The sequence below is a fragment of the Muscardinus avellanarius genome (genome assembly GCF_963383645.1).
Source record: "Muscardinus avellanarius genome assembly, chromosome: 12".
Taxonomy (NCBI): domain Eukaryota; kingdom Metazoa; phylum Chordata; class Mammalia; order Rodentia; family Gliridae; genus Muscardinus; species Muscardinus avellanarius.
In genome coordinates, this window is record NC_137798.1 from 74242500 (window position 1) to 74259316 (window position 16817).

The 16817-nt window shown below is 47.4% G+C and overlaps 1 protein-coding gene across 1 annotated transcript in view; it reads left to right on the forward strand.

Annotated features, from left to right (window-relative positions):
• The window catches only part of PLEKHD1 (pleckstrin homology and coiled-coil domain containing D1), a gene marked incomplete at both ends in the record, with an annotated part of 39534 nt that overhangs the window by 15157 nt on the left and 7560 nt on the right, over positions 1 to 16817 (forward strand). The window contains 2 exons of the mRNA XM_080707527.1: positions 540 to 631; positions 1628 to 1680. Coding sequence (XP_080563653.1) covers positions 540 to 631; positions 1628 to 1680 — 145 coding nt within the window. The remainder of the gene's footprint in view (positions 1 to 539; positions 632 to 1627; positions 1681 to 16817) is intronic.

Sequence of the window (16817 nt, forward strand, 5' to 3'; positions counted from 1 at the left end):
GGCATCGTCACCACACACTGTTTTTGATCCTTCATCTCGCCCATTTCGTCCCTGGGCCTGTAATCCTGGCAAGGAACAGAGCTAGTACTTCATAAACCAGTCACCAGATCCCAGGAACCCCCAGACCAACACCGTCCATTTGCACAAAAACGCCTGCCTTGGCACCCGCACATGCTGGTCGTGCTTTTAGTCCAGAAACAAAAAAACCAAAAAACCAAGAGTCCCCACCCCGAGTGTGGCTTTGAGCCGGTGGTGGCTGTGCAGTGTAGAGAGCCGCTGGGAAGCCGTCTCGCCTCTGCTCTGACAGTGCTTTTGGCCCAGCCCCCGTGGCCCACTTTGCAGCCTGCCCAGCCTCCAGTTACCGTAACTGATCAATGCTGGTGGCGTGCCCAGAGCCCCGGGTGCCAGAATGAAGGCGAGCTGAGATTCTGGAGGTGAAAGAATGGGCACATACAAAGCATGCTCATTCTCTCTCTCCTACCCCCTCCTGGTTTAATGACTGTCTTCTCTCCTCTGTCCCATCTGCCCTCGCTCCACAGGACCTGGAAGAATGCCCAGCTGGGAGAAGCCATGATCAAAAGCCTGGAGGCCCAGGGGCTGCAGTTGGCTAAGGAGAAGCAGGAGTATTTAGGTCAGCTGAAGGGGTGAACTGGAATCCGAGGTTTCCTAATGGTGGCACCCGGGGAGCCAGGCTATAGCCAGGGGCTTGGTGGAGGGCCCCGGCTGGGGTGTCCAGGTGGAGCTCAGCAGACTAGAAGGAGCCACAGGCCAGTTCGGTGTCTGGAGGGCTTCATGGTGTGCTAAGTGTCCAGCGAGGCTGGAGGCAGGAGAACCCAGTGGCCAGAAGCAGCTCTGGACCCAGCCTTATCACTCATCTATCAGCTCAGCCTCTCTAAGCCTTGCCCCCTCCTCCTTAAAACTGAGATATTAATTGTTCCTAATTTTAGAGGTGGAGGTCAGGTTCACCAGGTCTGACGAGGAGGTGCCTGTAGGCGCTTGCGCCAGGCCTGCAGTAAGAGCACCATAAAGGGAGGTGATGCTGTTATCCCACCTGAGGCACCAGGTCCTCCCCGCCCCTCCCCCACTGAGACCACTTTGAACTTGGCCACAGAGTTCCAGCCCCCTTTCCCCTTCCAGTACCTTGGTACCTTGACTGGCTGGTAAACTAGAGCTGCTTGGGAGGGAAGACAGAAGACGGGAAGACCGGGGCTTGCTCCTTTGCCTAGGACCCCTCCCCTCCACCTGATAGAAGTTTGCAGCCCCAGGGCCAGTTCCCTTCTGCCTGCTGCAGGCACCCTTCCCTCCCCCACTCCCAGGATTCTGCCTCCCCTGCTAGCTGACACTAGTAATGGCAGGAGGGAGCTGAGGACCAGCCCGGCCTCGGCAGCTCTGCGGCTGCCCAGACCCACGCGAGCTTCCAAGGATGAGGCCTGGTCCTGGCCCTGCAAGTGCAGTAAGCGGGGCGCTGACCAGAGTGGAGGGAAGGAGCTCAGGCCAGCGCCAGAGCCGGGCTGGCCCTGGCCAGCGGGCGCCGTCCTCTGGGAGATGCTGGGGGTGATGGAGGCCACTTAGGCGCCTCCCCCCTCGTTGGTCTGAGTGAGCATTCTGTGTGTGCTTGCTTTGACAGACAAACTGATGGAAGAGACTGAAGAGCTCTGTCTTCAGAGGGAGCAGAGAGAGGTAGGCGCACACCAAGGCTGCTCAACGGCCCCTCTGGCCGCCTCTTCATGGCCACGCTGTCTTGTGTTTCTAGTAGGGAAGGATGTGGGGAGCAGGGCACTCCGGGGACTTGATGGAAAATCAGACCCGGGTGAGGCAGGGAGCCCCAGAGCGAGGACATTGCTCACAACTGCTGTGGCTTCTTGGCAGGAAGGAAGTCCTTGCCACCCCTCCAGAGGAAAGTAAGGAGGGTGGGTGACCCGACCACCTTCTAGAGAAGGAGCCACCCCAAAATGTCATGAGCCGCTGGTCACTGGTGTTCACAGGAGGCTGACGTGGCCTCTGTTATCTACTCATGGCGCTTCTGGCACTACAAGGGCGATAGGGTTTGATGACTCCACGTTTTCTTTATTCTCTGTGGGTAATACAAGTCCTGAGCAGGCTCATCACAGGAGCCACTGGTATCTGCTTCAGTCCGACCATCTGGGCAATTGGGCCCTGCCTGTTCTGAGGAGTCTTTCCCCACCTGATGGGCCAGGGAGGGGAATCGTTTGCAGCAGGGGATCTGGAGCCAGGCCCCCTGTGGTTGTGCTTGGCTCACACCATACCAAGCTGTACAACCTTGGACAAGCTACTTCACGTCTCTGTACATCAATATGAAAAGTAAGAGTAGTAATAGGACCCACCTCAGGATGCCATGAGGATTAAAGTGCTTGGCACACAGGACAGGCTTAAATGAATGTGTTTGCTCGTGTGATTATTGATGATGTGCCCATCACGCACGGGAACCATCTGAAGCTGGAGGCTGCAGAGAGGCTGTGCGAGGAGCCCGTGGAGGGGGCCGGCCGAGTTCACTTCTCCACCTTGGTGATTTTTATATTCTCCCGGGCACACCACAGGGCTGGGGCTCGGCGCCTGATGCCGATTCGGCTCTCGGGAGCTCCTCACCTTCCCAACCACCCTTCATGGGGCTCTGAAACAAGCCCTACAGCCGATGAACACTGCATCGCCTTTGCACTCCAGGCCTCCCCAGGGCCCGCACGCACCTGGCCCAGGCTGGGGAGCTGCTTGCTTGAAGGATCAGCGAGCGGCTCTGATTCTTGAAGCCTTACAATACAACTTGATCGTAAGCCAGTGGGACGACCCACCTCTATTTGTCTTCTTCCACAATTGTATTAGTTATTCTTACCCATTTATTCTTCTCACTGGACTGTGGAGCCATTTTTTTTTTATTACAAAGAAACACAGAATCAGCTGGGGGCCGGCAAAGAGGTAGATTTGAGGACTAGCCTGATGGTGGCACCGAGTCTCTTCTGCCCACAGGGTTTGGGGCCTCCGCATCTCTGGGCCTTCATCTAAGTCTCAAATCAGAGTTGCACCATGTTTTCCATATGGCCCTATACATTTCGAATGAGACTTTGGTGTATTGTCAGCAACTTAAAACAGTCAGGTGAGCCCGGCACCACGGCGCATACCTGTCATCCCAGCTACTTAGAAGGTTAAGGCAGGAGGATTTTGAGTTTGAAGCCAACCTGGGCAACTTACTGAGAGTTTCTCAAAAACAAACACAACTGTGATTGAGGAAACCCTGGGATAGGATGGAGTGAGAGATACAGCCTCCGGCGGCAGGGAGAAGAGACTTATCCATCAGAGAGGCTAAATCTGGGGCAGCAGTCGGCTGGAGGAAAATTTAGATGCTTTATCTAGGTCTTTAGCCAGGAAATTAGGACAGCGGAGACCCGCAGCACACAGGCCTCACTTAACACCACGGCACGTTGAAAGAGGCAGCAGTCAGCTGTGAACTCTCTCGCACGCTTTTCTTTTTTTTTTTTTTTTTTTGGGTGCAAAATGTGAGTAGGGCTCTAAGCCAGGTGGTGCCTGCAGTGGACGCCACTCTGGCAGAGCCGGCAGGAGAGAGAACTGCACTGGGGTTCACGCTCCTGGTCAGCACAGCAGCGTGTGTGAGAGCAGAAGAACTCAGACTCAGTTGCTGGCCTGACCACTGAATCTCTCGTCAAAGGTTTTCCTCCCTTTACTTGCGCATCTGTAGGATGGGTCTTCCTGTCGACTGTACCTTCCCCGTCTCCACCCCATCGGAGGCTGGTTTGGCACAATGGCCCAGTAACACAATGAAGATTCTTTGGATGGTTTGTGAAGTGTCTGGGGGACAACATGGCCTAAAGGAAGAGTGGGGAGCCAGAAGACCAGGATTTGAGTCCCCACTTCAACTGACCAGATGGGTGACAGTCTGGGCATATCAGTTGAAGCCTCCAGACTTCAGGTTCTCCCTCTATGATGGCTGATGAAGGTCACGAGCTCCCCCTGCCTCCCAGGCTGCTGTGAGGCTGACGGCCTGGGGTGCGGAGAAGTGCTCTGTGGAGTGGCGGCCACACAGATGCGCTGGTGTGGCAGTACAGCCTGACGCCTTCCAGGAGGCAGGAAGGGCCTAGGACTCCAGTGGTGCGAGCAAAGATCACAGAGACAGCTGGTCTGGCTCATCTGCCTGGGGCCAGAAGACCACATCCTCGGAGCCCATCCCCTAAGGGTCCTTGGCGTGCCATGGTCTCTCCTCCTACCACCTGAAGAAGGGCTTTCTGCCTGCCTTTCCATTTCTGATGGAACTGTGAACGCTCAGCCTTGTGTGTGGGCAGGTGCGTGGTCTGCAGGGTTCATGCCACCTGGGGCGCTCCCAGTCGGAAAACACACTGAGCTGGGAAGAGCCGCCCACTTCGTGTGTGAAGCTCTGCTCACCCGCTGATGAGCACGGGTCCCACTTCTGTGACGGGCGACTCACCATTCTCAAGGTTATTTGAAAACTCTTCCTTTCATTGAGTTGAAGTTTTTGCCTCCTAGTGACTTCTTTCTACCATTATACTCCTTCAGTTTAAGTCAGATCCACGAGTCACAGAAGAAAGAAATGGTAGAGAAAGGCCTATGCCACATCAAGTCTTAATTGACAACGCAGTCTGTAATGGGGTTGTTACGCTCATATCATCTTGGACTATAGGAACAGAAAGTTCTGTTTCAGGTCTATACATCATAGCTTCCCCTCTGGTCAGCACTAGGCTGCACTAAGCCATCAGCACCACTGGAGTCACACAGGTGCAATGAAAGGTGGAATAGAAGTGAGTAGCAGGAGGGAGGCCTCTCTGCTCTTCCTCTCTTCTCTTTCACTACCCCTCCTCTTTCTCTTCCTCCTCTTCTTCCTTCTCCTTTCCTCCTCCTCTGCTCTTCCTCTCTTCTTTTTCCTCCCCCCTTCTTCTGTCTCTCTCTTACTCAACAAAGTTAATCGTTAGGGTAGGATATGAAGGAAAATACTCAAAGACCTTTGCGTAAATATGTTTTGAGCACAGGGAACCTCACTGTGATGTATAATCGCATCAATCAGTTATAGAAAGGCTTAACTATTAGAGCAGTTTTAGGTTCACAGCAAAATTGACTGGAAAGTACTGAGAGTTCTGGTGTATCCCTGCTGCCTGCGTCTCAGGCCACAGTGGTGCACTTGTTACTCTTGATGCTACTGATGCTATTGATGTTACTACACTGCACATCATTATCCCTGGAAATCCATAGTTCACACTAGGTTTACTCTTGGTGGTGGACATTCCACAGATTCTGCCAGACGTACAGTCATGTGTCCACCCCTGTAGTATCACACAAAGTATTTTTTAATTTATTTTTATTGGTGCATTGCAATCATATATCACATTGGAATACAAGACTTGAGAGGATATACAAGCACACATCATCCAATTAGCCCTCATCCAGTTCCCATCCCATTCCCTCCCCCTCCCTCGATCCCATGCTTGTTTGGTGATTAACTTTGATACATATGTTTATGTACCTCCTGCCTTTTAAAGAGGCTCCATCCTCCCCTATTCCATACCCTCTGATTGGTCACCTTAGTTGCTTCACTATAGGGCCCTTTCTATAGCTCGACCTCTTCCTGTTGCCCCTTTCCTCCTAGTTATTGCTGGTTAGGGGAAGCATCTGGTTTTTATCTTCTGCGATATTTCTCTGTGCATGCCGCGTTGCAAGTACCATTCCCACTCTTGACGGCCCCAGGAGTGGTCTGGCTACTCGCTGGACTGATCCAGACCTCGCTGGCTCAAGCAGTGGCCTTGCCTCACGGCAGGCTCCGATGCCAGCCGCTGGCCCTGGCACCAGCCTAACCCCTTGGCAGGCTCTGATCCCGGCCTCGAAGGCCCCATCACACAAGTATTTTTGATGCCAAAACATCCTCTGCACTCTATGTATTCTTCTCTCTATTCCCACTGTCTCCATAGTTTTGCCTTTTCCAGGATGTCATATAGTGGGAATCATATACAGTGTAGATTTTTCAGATTAGCTTGTTTCATTTACCAATACATACTTAAATTTTTTATGTCGTGTGTGTGTGTGTGTGTGTGTGTGTGTGTGTGTGTGTGTGTGTGTTGGGATTGAGCCTAAGAGCATTCTACCTCTAAGCTATATCCTCAGCCCTATTTTATTTTATTTTTTATTTTTATTTTTATGTTTTTGCGGTACTGGGGATGGACCCCAGAGACATTCTACCTCCAAGCTATACCCCTAATCCTATTTTTTATTCATTATTTTGAAACAGGATCTCACTGAGTTGCAAAGGGCCTCACTAAGTAGCTGAGGATGTCCATGGACCCAGATCCTCCTGTCTCAGCCTCCCAAATGCTAGGATTACAAGCATGAGCCACCATGCTCGGCTCCTATTTTATTTTATTTTGTTTTGTTTTATTTTTTATTTTGAAACAGAGTCTTGCTAGGTTTATTAGAGTCTCACTACTTGCTGAGGCTGTCCTCAAACCTGCGATCCTCCTGTCTCAGCCTCCCAAGTACTGAGATTACAAGCATGAGCCACCATGCCTGGCTTCCTTCTTGTCTTTTTATGACTTGATAACTCATTTATTTTCAGTGCTGAATAATATTGTCTGAAGGACATCTTGATTGCTTCTAAGTTTTGGCAATTATGAATAAAGCTGTTATAAACATCCATATACAGGATTTCGTGTGGACATACATTTGTAGTAGGGACCAGGGAGTGTGGTTGCTAGATCATATGGGAAAGTATGTTAGTTTTGTAAGAAGTTGCCAAACTGTCTTCCAAGGTGGCGGTGCCATTTCACATTTCCTCCAGGAGCAAGTGGGAGTTTCTGTATCTCCAGGTTTGGACTATGTTTGGCATCACAAGCGCTTTGGATCTGGGCCACTTAGTAGCTGTGTGGTGGGATCTCACTGCTGTTTGAATTTGCAATCACCTGATGACACATGTTGTCCAGCATCTTTTTGTATGCTTACTTGCTATCGGCAGTTCTTCTCTGGGAAGGTGTCTGTTAAGGTCTTCTCCCCTTTTAAAAAAATTGGGTTTTTCATTTTTATATTGAACTTCAAAAATTCTTTGTATATTTGGGGTGACAGTCTTTTATTCAATGTGTCTGCAGATATTTGTGCATCTACTTCAAAAAATAGCTCGGTAGCTTCTTCCCAGACACATGCACTTTCTCCGTCTTATCCAGCAATCACACCTCTTTTTTTTTTTTTTTTTTTTTTTTTTTTGCAGGTCTGGGGATAGAACCCAGGGGCATTCGACCTCCAAGCTACACCCCCTGCCCTAATTTTTATTCTTTTATTTTGAAACCAGGTCTGAGTTTGCAGAGGGCCTCACTAAGTAGCTGAGGCTGTCCGCGAACCGTGATCCTCTGGTCTCAGCCTCCCAAATGCTGAGATTACAAGCATGCGCCACCATGCCTGGCCAATTACATTTCTTGACACTGTCTTTTATAGAGCAGGAATATTTTAATTTTAATGAAATTTAGCTTATCAATTATTTCATGGATCGTGCCTCTGGTGTTATATTTTAAAAGCCACCAGAGCCGCGCATGGTGGTACACGCCTACAATCTCAGTACTTGGGAGGTGGAGAAAGGAGGATCGCAGATTCGAGGACAGCCTCAGCAAGTAGTGAGACTATTATCAACCTAGCAAGACCCTATTTCAAAATAAAAATAAAGCAGGCTGGGGGTGTAGCTTAGAGATAGAATGCCCCTGGCTTCCGTCCCCAGTGCCATAATAAATAAATTAATAAGTCATCACCAAACCCATGACCATCCAGATTTTCCCCTAGGTTATCTTCTAGGAGTTTTATGTTTTACATTTAGGCATATGAACCATTTTGAGTTAATTTCTATGAAAAGTATAAAGTCTGTGTCTGTGTTACAGATTATTGTTATTATTGCTGTTTGCACATGGATGTCCAGTTGTTTCCTTGCCATTTGTTGAAAAGATTACCTTTGCCTCATTCTATTGCCTCTGCTCCTTTATCATAAATGATTTAACAATATTTTCTTTTTTCAGTTCTGGGGATGGAGCCCAGGGGCATTCTACCTCTGAGCTACCATCAGCCCTATTTCTTATTCTTTATTTTGAAAAAGGGTCTCACTGAGTTGCAAAGGGCTTCACTAAGTAGCTGAGGCTGTCCGTGAATTGTGATTCTCCTGTCTCAGCCTCCCAAATGCATGAGCCACCATGCCCAACTGAGTTGTCAATATATTTTTTTTTTTTTGGTGGTACTGGGGTTCCTGGAAGCCCTTCTTCCTCCGGGCTACACTCCCAGACCTATTTTATATTTTTGAAACAGGGTCTCTTACGCCAGCGCGGCTGGCTTCGAACCTGCGCGATCCTCCTGTCTCCGCCTCCCAAACGCGGGGATTACAAGCGTGCGCCACCACGCCCGGCGAGTTGTCAATATTTTTATGAGCCTATTTCTGGCTTCTCCATCCTATTCTATTGATATATTTGTCTATTTATCTATGTATCTATCTGTTGCCAACACCACACTGTCTTAATTATTGTGCTTTTATTCTGAGTTTTCTAGATGGGTAGTGTTAGTCCTGCCTTGTTCTCCTTCAATATTGAATTGGATATCCTGAATCATTTGCTTCTGCATATAAAATGTATAATCAGTTTGTCAATATCCACAAAATAATGTACTGGGATTCTGACTGGGATTGAATTGAAGCTATGGATCAACTTGGGAAGAAATGGCATCTTGACAGAATTGAATTTTCTAAGCACAAACATGGAATATCTACTTATTCATTCCTCTTTGATGTCTTTCATAAGAGTTTTGTAATTTTCTACTTATAGATTCTTATACATCTTTTCTTTTTTGTGTGTGGTACTGGGGTTCCTGGAAACCCTTCTACCTCCAGGGTACACTCCCAGACCTATTATCCTATTATATATATAAAATTTGGAAACAGGGTCTCATAAGCCAGAGAGGCTGGCTTCGAACCTGCGCGATCCTCCTGTCTCCGCCTCCCAAGCGCGGGGATTACAAGCGTGTGCCACCACGCCCAGCCACAAACTTTATTTTGAGACAGGATCTTGCCTGGGCTGATCTCAAACTTGCAATTCTCCTACCTCATTCTTCAAAATACTGGGAGTATAGCATGGCAGCTATTGATTTTTATTTGGTTGTTTTGATTTATTATTATTAATTATTATTATTATTATTTTGGTGGTACTGGGGTTCCTGGAAGTTCTTCTACCACTGAGTTACACTCTCAGACCTATTTTATACTTTTTAATTTGGAAACAGGGTCTTTTAATTTTTTTAATTTTTTTTTTTTTTTTTTTTTTTTTTTTTGGTGGTACTGGGGTTCCTGGAAGCCCTTCTACCTCCGGGCTACACTCCCAGACCTATTTTTACATTTTTATTTGGAAACAGGGTCTCTTAAGCCAGCGCGGCTGACTTTGAACCTGTGATCCTCCTGTCTCCGCCTCCCAAGCGCAGGGATTACTAGCGTGCGCCACCACGCCTGACTTGATTTTTTTTTTTATTATTAACCTTGTCATCTTGCTAGTGTGTGTGTGTGTGTGTGTGTGTGTGTGTGTGTGTGTGTGTACTGGGAATTGGACTCAGGGAAACACTACCAATTAGCTAAATCCTCACCCCTTTTTAATTTTATTTATTTATTTTTTACGGTACTGAGGATGGAACCCAGGGGCATTCCACCTCCGAGCTACACCCCCGGCCCTATTATTAGTATTAGTATTAGTATTATTTGTGGTAGTGGGGTTGGAATCCAGAGGCTTTCTACCTCCGAGCTATATATACTCCCAGACCTATTTTATATTTTATTTGGAAACAGGGTATCACTAACTTGCTAAGAGCCTCACTAAGTACCTGAGGCTGGCTTTGAACCTGTGCAATCCTCCTGTCTCAGCCTCCCAAGAGCTGGGATTACAAGCGTGCACCACCACGCCCAGCCCCAGCCCTATTTTTTATTCTTTATTTTGAAACAAGATCTCACTGAGTTGCAAAGAGCCTCACTAAGTAGCTGAGGCTGTCCATGAACCGTGATCCTCCTGTCTCAGTCTCCCAAATGCTGAGATTACAAGCATGCATTACCATGCCTGGCTTATGTTTTTGAGACAAGGTCTTGCAAAGTTGCCCAGGCTGACCTGAAACTTTTGATTGTCCTGCCTCAACCTCCCAAGTTGCTGGGATAACAGGTATGTGGAATTATAGGCTTTTAAATTTTATCCTTTTATTGTCTATTTAATTTTATCCTTTTATTGTCTATAGTATCTATAGTGATAGTTCCTCTTTCCTTTTTCCACTTCTAATGTTAGTAACTTGTCTTCTCTCTTTTTTTTCCCATAGTTTGCCTGAATGGTGGCTTATAAACTTGATTGATTAAAACAAAACAAAACAAAACAAAAAACAACAAAAACCCAGCCAAGTGTGGTGGTAAATGCCTGTAATCCTAGTACTTGGGAGGCTGAGACAGGAATATCATATGTTTGGTCAGGGACAGCCTCAGAAACATAGCAAGATTGTCAGCAACCTGGTGAGACTCTGTTTAAAAACAAAAAATAAAAAGGGTTGGAGGTGTAGCTCAGAGGTAGAATGCCGCTGAGTTCAAACCCCAGTACCACAGAAACAAATCAAAACAAACAAAAAACCCAAAACCAAAACAGACACCCCCCAAAAAAAACCCCTAAGTTTTTAGTTTCATAGATTTGGCTCCCCATATTAAGTTTTATTGTTTTTTGAGGCACTGGGGATGGAACTGAGCTACACCTCCATCTCTTTCTTTCTTTCTTTCTTTCTTTCTTTCTTTCTTTCTTTCTTTCTTCTTTCTTTCTTCTTTCTTTCTTTCTTTCTTTCTTTCTTTCTTTCTTTCTTTCTTTCTTTCTTTCTTTCTTTCTTTCTTTCCTTATTTATCAGTGGTACTGGGGGTGGCACCAGGGGCATTCTACCTCCGAGCTACACTCCCAGACCTATTTTATATTTTTTATTTGAAAACAGAGTCTCACTAAGTTGCTGAGAGCCTCACTCAGTAGCTGAGGCTGGCTTCGAACCTGCGCAATCCTCCTGTCTCAGCCTCCCAAGCTCTGGGATTACAAACATGAGTCACCACTCCCGGATTTTATTCTTTATTTTGAAACAGGGTCTCACTGAGTTGCAAAGGGCCTCATTAAGTAGCTGAGGCTGTCCTCAAATCATGATCCTCATGTCTCAGCCTCCCAGATGCTGGGATTGCAAGTGTGCGCTACCATGCCCGGATGGTTTTTATTTTATTTATTTTAAAAATTTTACATATATTTTGTTTTTTTTCTGCTTAGCTTGGATTTATTTTTCTAGTTTCCTACGGTGGAATCTTGGATGGTTGATTTTAATTCTTTCTCTTTCTCCACTATATTCATTCAGTGCTCAAGCTCTCAGATTTTTTTTTTTTTTGTCTTTGATTTTTCTGAAGTTGAAAATGATATGGCCAGGTGCAGCGGATTTGTTTGTATGTTTTACATTTATCCATTTGGTGTTCTCTGAGCCTTGTGGATCTGTGGTTTAGTTTCTGACATTAATTTGGGGGAAACTGTCAGTATTTTTTGCTTCAATATTGGTGCTGTCCCTCTTCCTTTTTCTCCTTGTTTTCCCATCGTGCTCCTCCGACCTTACCCTCCCGAGCAGCTGAGATTACAGGTGTGTGCCCTGGTGCCTGGCGAGTTGCTCTTCCTTCCTGAAAAGATACCGCACAGCTTGGATTCATAATACTAGCTAACATTTATCAAGGATTTGCAGTGTTGCAGGAAGTTTGCACAGGTTAGCTTCTGTAATCCTCCCAGTGGCCCAAGGTGGTACTGCCTCATTTCGGAGAGTACCGCCCATCCCTCCACGCTGGATCTTAAGGCAGTTGAGGCCGCACCTCCTAACTTCACTGGGCCCAAATTGACACCTGTGATTCTCTCTGTTAAGCTCCATCCCCTTATATCCAGTCGTTGACCTCACATCTCTGCCAGATGTCTAAATAGACCACACCTACAACATGTCTAAGACCACAATCATGCTTTTCCCCAGCAGACAGCCCTCGGGTCTTCCTATCTCAGGGGATGCACCACCACTCATGGTTTGTGCAGGTCAGAGCTTGGGGGTCATGCTTCACCCTGTCCTCCCTCTCTCTCTCCATCCTTCCCTAACCATAGCCCCAGTACTGCCTTCCTCCCCAGCCTAAAATTTGCCAGGCCACTTCCCATCTCACTTACTGTTAGTAGGTCTTGCCTTTCCCTCCACATTGCAGTCCCCAAACACAGAACGCAGACCAGGCAACCCACCAGCTTCCCCTACTGCCTGCTCAAAACTTTCATTCTTCTTGCTCAGGAAGTAAAGCCAAAACCCTCAGCACAGCCCAAGGACCCCCTGGTCTGGCCTCTGTCCACCGCTACCCAGCCCAGCCTCTTCTATCAAGGCCACTCTCGCTCTGGCCCAGGCAGATGGACCTGTCTGGGTTCTTCCAAGGCAGCAGGTTTCCATAGCGTCTTTGCACGTACAGCTCCTCCTGTGCAAGGCTTCCCTCTCCCTCCTACTCATTCACCTTGATCAGCGCAAGATCACCTGGTATCCCCTTCCCCAACCTCCACATCCCCTCTACCCTTACCCAGGACAGCTTTATATAGAACTGGGTCCCTGTCCTACATACACTGTACCTTGGTTTGTAATGCTATTTTTTTCTTTTTCTTTTTCTTTTGCGGCACTTGGGGTCAAAACCAGGGGCATTCTACCTCTGAGTTACACTCCCAGCCCCCCCCCCCCCTTTTGCTACTGGGGATTGACTCAGGGTGTTCGACCTCTGAGCCACACCCCCAGCACAGCCCTATTTTATTTATTTATTTACTTATTTACTTGCTTATTTATTTTGAAGCAAGGTCTCACTGGGTTGCTGAGAGTCTTGCTGCATTCCTGAGGCTGGTCTTAAACCTGCGATCCTCACGTCTCAACTTCCCAGGTACTGGGATCACAAGTCTGTGTCACTATGCCTAACCTCCAGCCCTTTTTTTTTTTTTTTTTAAATTTTGAATCAGCCAAGTTTGGTGGCACTGAGACTGGAGGATCGCGGTTCGCGGACAGCCTCAGCTACTTAGTGAGACCCTCTGCAACTCAGTGAGACCTGGTTTCAAAATAAAGAATAAAAAATAGGACAGGGGGTGTAGCTCGGAGGTCTAATGCCCCTGGGTTCCATCCCCGAGCCTTGCTTTGTTGCTGAGGCTGTCCTCAAACTTGTGATCCGCCTGTCTCAGCCTCCCAGGTACTGGGATCACAGGCCTGCACCCACCATGCCCATCTTGTAGTCCTACTTTAATGTGACTGATTACTTTAGTACCATTTTATTTCAGCACATGATCTAAAATCTTGGTCTGCTTTTACTGATAGCTGCACTAAACCGTAAGCCTGTGTGAGCGTCCTGGCAGGTGCGTGGCACATGTTAAGCACTCAGTAAATGTGTGTAGCCTGAATTAATAGAACAATAAGGAAAAAAATCTCTCTGGGACTTTTACTGAAATCGCATTGAGCCTGTAAATTACTTTCAAAGATGCGTCACTGCAGTAAGTCTTCCTAATCAGGAGCCTATGCCACTTCTTCTTTCTAAGAGTATAATTAGTTTTATGGAGGACTAGAAATCATGTCCTGTGAAGCATGACAAATAGGAATTGTTTGGCTAGAAAAGACAAGACTTGGGAACATAATAGCTCTTTTAAATACCTGAAGGGGAAAGAGATTAGCCTTATTCTGTGCACCCACACACAGACACACACACACACAAGGGGAGAAGCGGGACCCTTGGAGGAAGTTTGGAGGGAGGGAGACTTGGGCTCAAGTGAAACTGGGGATGAAATGGGCTGCCCCTTCCCCAGGTGTGCTGGGGCAACCCTGAAGTGGCCAGGTGCTTGGCTCTGCCAGTCTTCTGCTTGGCAAAAGGCTGTCCACTAGCTCTTATGCTGAAGCCTGGAATCCACAGGCTCCAGAAGAGGGTGTGGCAGGGGCAGAGAAAAAGGCCAGGGAGCCAGGGCTGCTAAGGAGTGGGAAACTTTGGGCAAAGGTCGGAGATGGCTTAAGGGATTGGTGGGGAGGGTTTTTTTTTTTCTTTCTATATAAATGTGGTCTAACCCTCCTATTGGAGCCCCACAAAGATTTCGACAAAATCTTCCACCACTAATTGAGGCTTTTATATTTGTGGCTTTCAGAGGTGGTAGTGCTGAGCCTGGCAGGGGGGCGAAATGTGCCGTCTTGAGGAGGGGTGAATTTCCTGTCACGAGAGCCACTTGAGCAGAACTTGGACCATCTCTTGGCAGGAAAACCAAGCAGGGGATTGAAACCTCTGCTAAAGACTGAATGTGTCTGAAGTTGCTTTGACCTGCAGGGCTCTGATTCATGGGCACCCTTCCTCTGGCCCTTCCCCAGCAGCAAACCACCCAGGCACAGGTAGAGGAAGCCTCTAATGAGGGAGGGAGGGGAGAAGAAAAGCTAAATGTGTGTTCTGCCATATTGTCTTCAATATTATTTTATTTTCTGGATCTTAGAGGCATAGTTGGAACCTGCTGACATTATGAGGCGCTTGAATGTTAGGGAGGGAAGGAATGGGGTTGTAATCTTTTACACCCCCACCCACCACACCATAACTACCATCCTGTACAAAAAACAATCCAGTGTAATGTGAAGTAAAGGGGAACATTGGCAAGTTGGAGTTTTAAAGAAAGGGGCTTTCCAGGGCGGGAGGAGCTGAGGTTGTGGGGTGGGTCCCCTCAGCTACACTCCAGCCCTTTTTTTTTTGTGTGTGTGGTACTGGGGGTGGAACCCAGAGGCTTTTCTACCTCCGGGCTATACTCCCAGACCTATTTTTATACTTTATTTGGAAACAGGGTCTCACTAAGTTGCTGAGAGCCTCACTTAGTAACTGAGGCTGGCTTCGAACCTGTGCGATCCTCCTGTCTCAGCCTCCTAAGCGCAGGGATTACAAGCGTGCGCTACCACGCCCGGCTCACTCCAGCCCTTTTTACTTTCTATTATTTTTGTTTTGAAACAGGGTCTCACTAAGTTACCATGCACTGTTTTGTTTTGTTTTAACCCAGTGATGATTGCAGCTTGTCATTTTCCCAGGCCCCTAACAGCCCTTCCGCAGTGAGAAGAGACCATCAGAGAGGGAATCAGCTAGGTCTGTTAAATCTAAAGATGTTTTGTTTTGTTTTGGTGGTACTGGGGTTCCTGGAAACCCTTCTAACACCGGGCTATACTCCCAGACCTATTTTATACTTTTTATTTGGAAACAGGGTCTCTTAAGCCAACGCGGCTGGCTTGGAACCTGCGTGGTCCTCCTGTCGCGTTCAAACTTTCTCTCTCTTCGTGTGTGTGTGTGTGTGTGTGTGTGTGTGTGTGTGTGTGTGTGTGTTTTATACTAGGGCACTCTACCACTGAGGTATATCCCCAACCCTTTTTATCTTTTAATTTTTGTGTGTGGGGTACTGGGGATGAAACCCAGGGAATTCTACCTCCAAGCTATACCCTCAGCCCTGTTTTTTATTCTTTATTTTGAAATAGGGTCTCACTAAATTGCAGAGGGCCTCACTAAGCTAAGGCTGGCCACAAACCTGCGATCCTTCCATCTCAGCCTCCCATGTACTGGGATTACAGTGTGTGCCACCACGCCTGGCGGTGCTTGCTCCACAGTCCCACCATGGAGGTCGCTGCTTTGTGCAGCTCCCTAATAACTGCCTCGTGGTTCCTGCCACAGAACGTTACTGCTCCCTGCAGCTTCCTGAAAAATCTCCTGCAGTTCGTACCACGGAAGGCCACTGCTCTAAAGCAGCTCCCTGACACGAGTCTTTCTTGCACAACAATAACAGGAAGCCTGATGTAGTAATTTTAAGAGAATTTAATAATTGGGGGGTCGGGGAAAAGATCGATGACAATTCTCCCGCCCCATTTGTATCCAGCACCTTACTTTTATAGAAACTTTAGTCAAGGCATCATAAAAATGAATTAAACACAGAAGCTAACAGTTGTCACTGGTTACAATAAAGAACATTGGTGAGGCAGGGATGTGACAAGCTTGAAGGAGGAAGAGATTAGACATTACTGGGTGGAGGCGGCATCAAAGACAGCACCTCAGATTAACCAGGTCCCTTGGAATTTGTCTGCTTGAGAACAAATCCCACCCAGCCAAATCCCATGCATTCAGACCTAGCTGGTCCAAGATGATAATGTAAGTGTAGGTTCTAAGATGGCCCTCAACACCCAGCTTTGTTTTTTATTTTGAGACAGGGTCTAAGTTGTGAGACTGGTCTTGAACTTTTGATCCTCCTCCCTCAGCCTCCCTAATCCCTGGGACTAGACCTTTTGAAACTCTAAACTTAGCCAGGCGTGGTGGTGCATGCTTGTAATCCCAGCATTTGGGAGGCTGAGACTGGAGGTTCAGGTACTTAGTGATGCCCTCCGCAACTCAGTGAGACCCTGTTTCAAAAAATAAAGAATAAAAAATTGGGAACAGGGTGTAGCTCGGAGGTCAAATGCCTCTGGGTTCCATCCCCAGACCCGCAAAAAGAAAAAAAGAAAAAAGAAAGAAAGAAACTCTAAACTTTTCTTTCATTGAAAAGGAGGGTCAGTGGGCATGGTGGCACAAGCTTGTAATCTCACTACTTGGTAAGATCTCCAGAGGATCAAAGGTTCAAGGATAGCATCAGCAATGTATCAAGACTTTCAGCAATTTAGCAAGGCCCCGTTTCAAAACCAAAATAAATAAATACATAAATAAAGGACTGGAGATGTAGCCCAGAAGTAGAATGCTCCTGAGTTCAACCTCCAATACC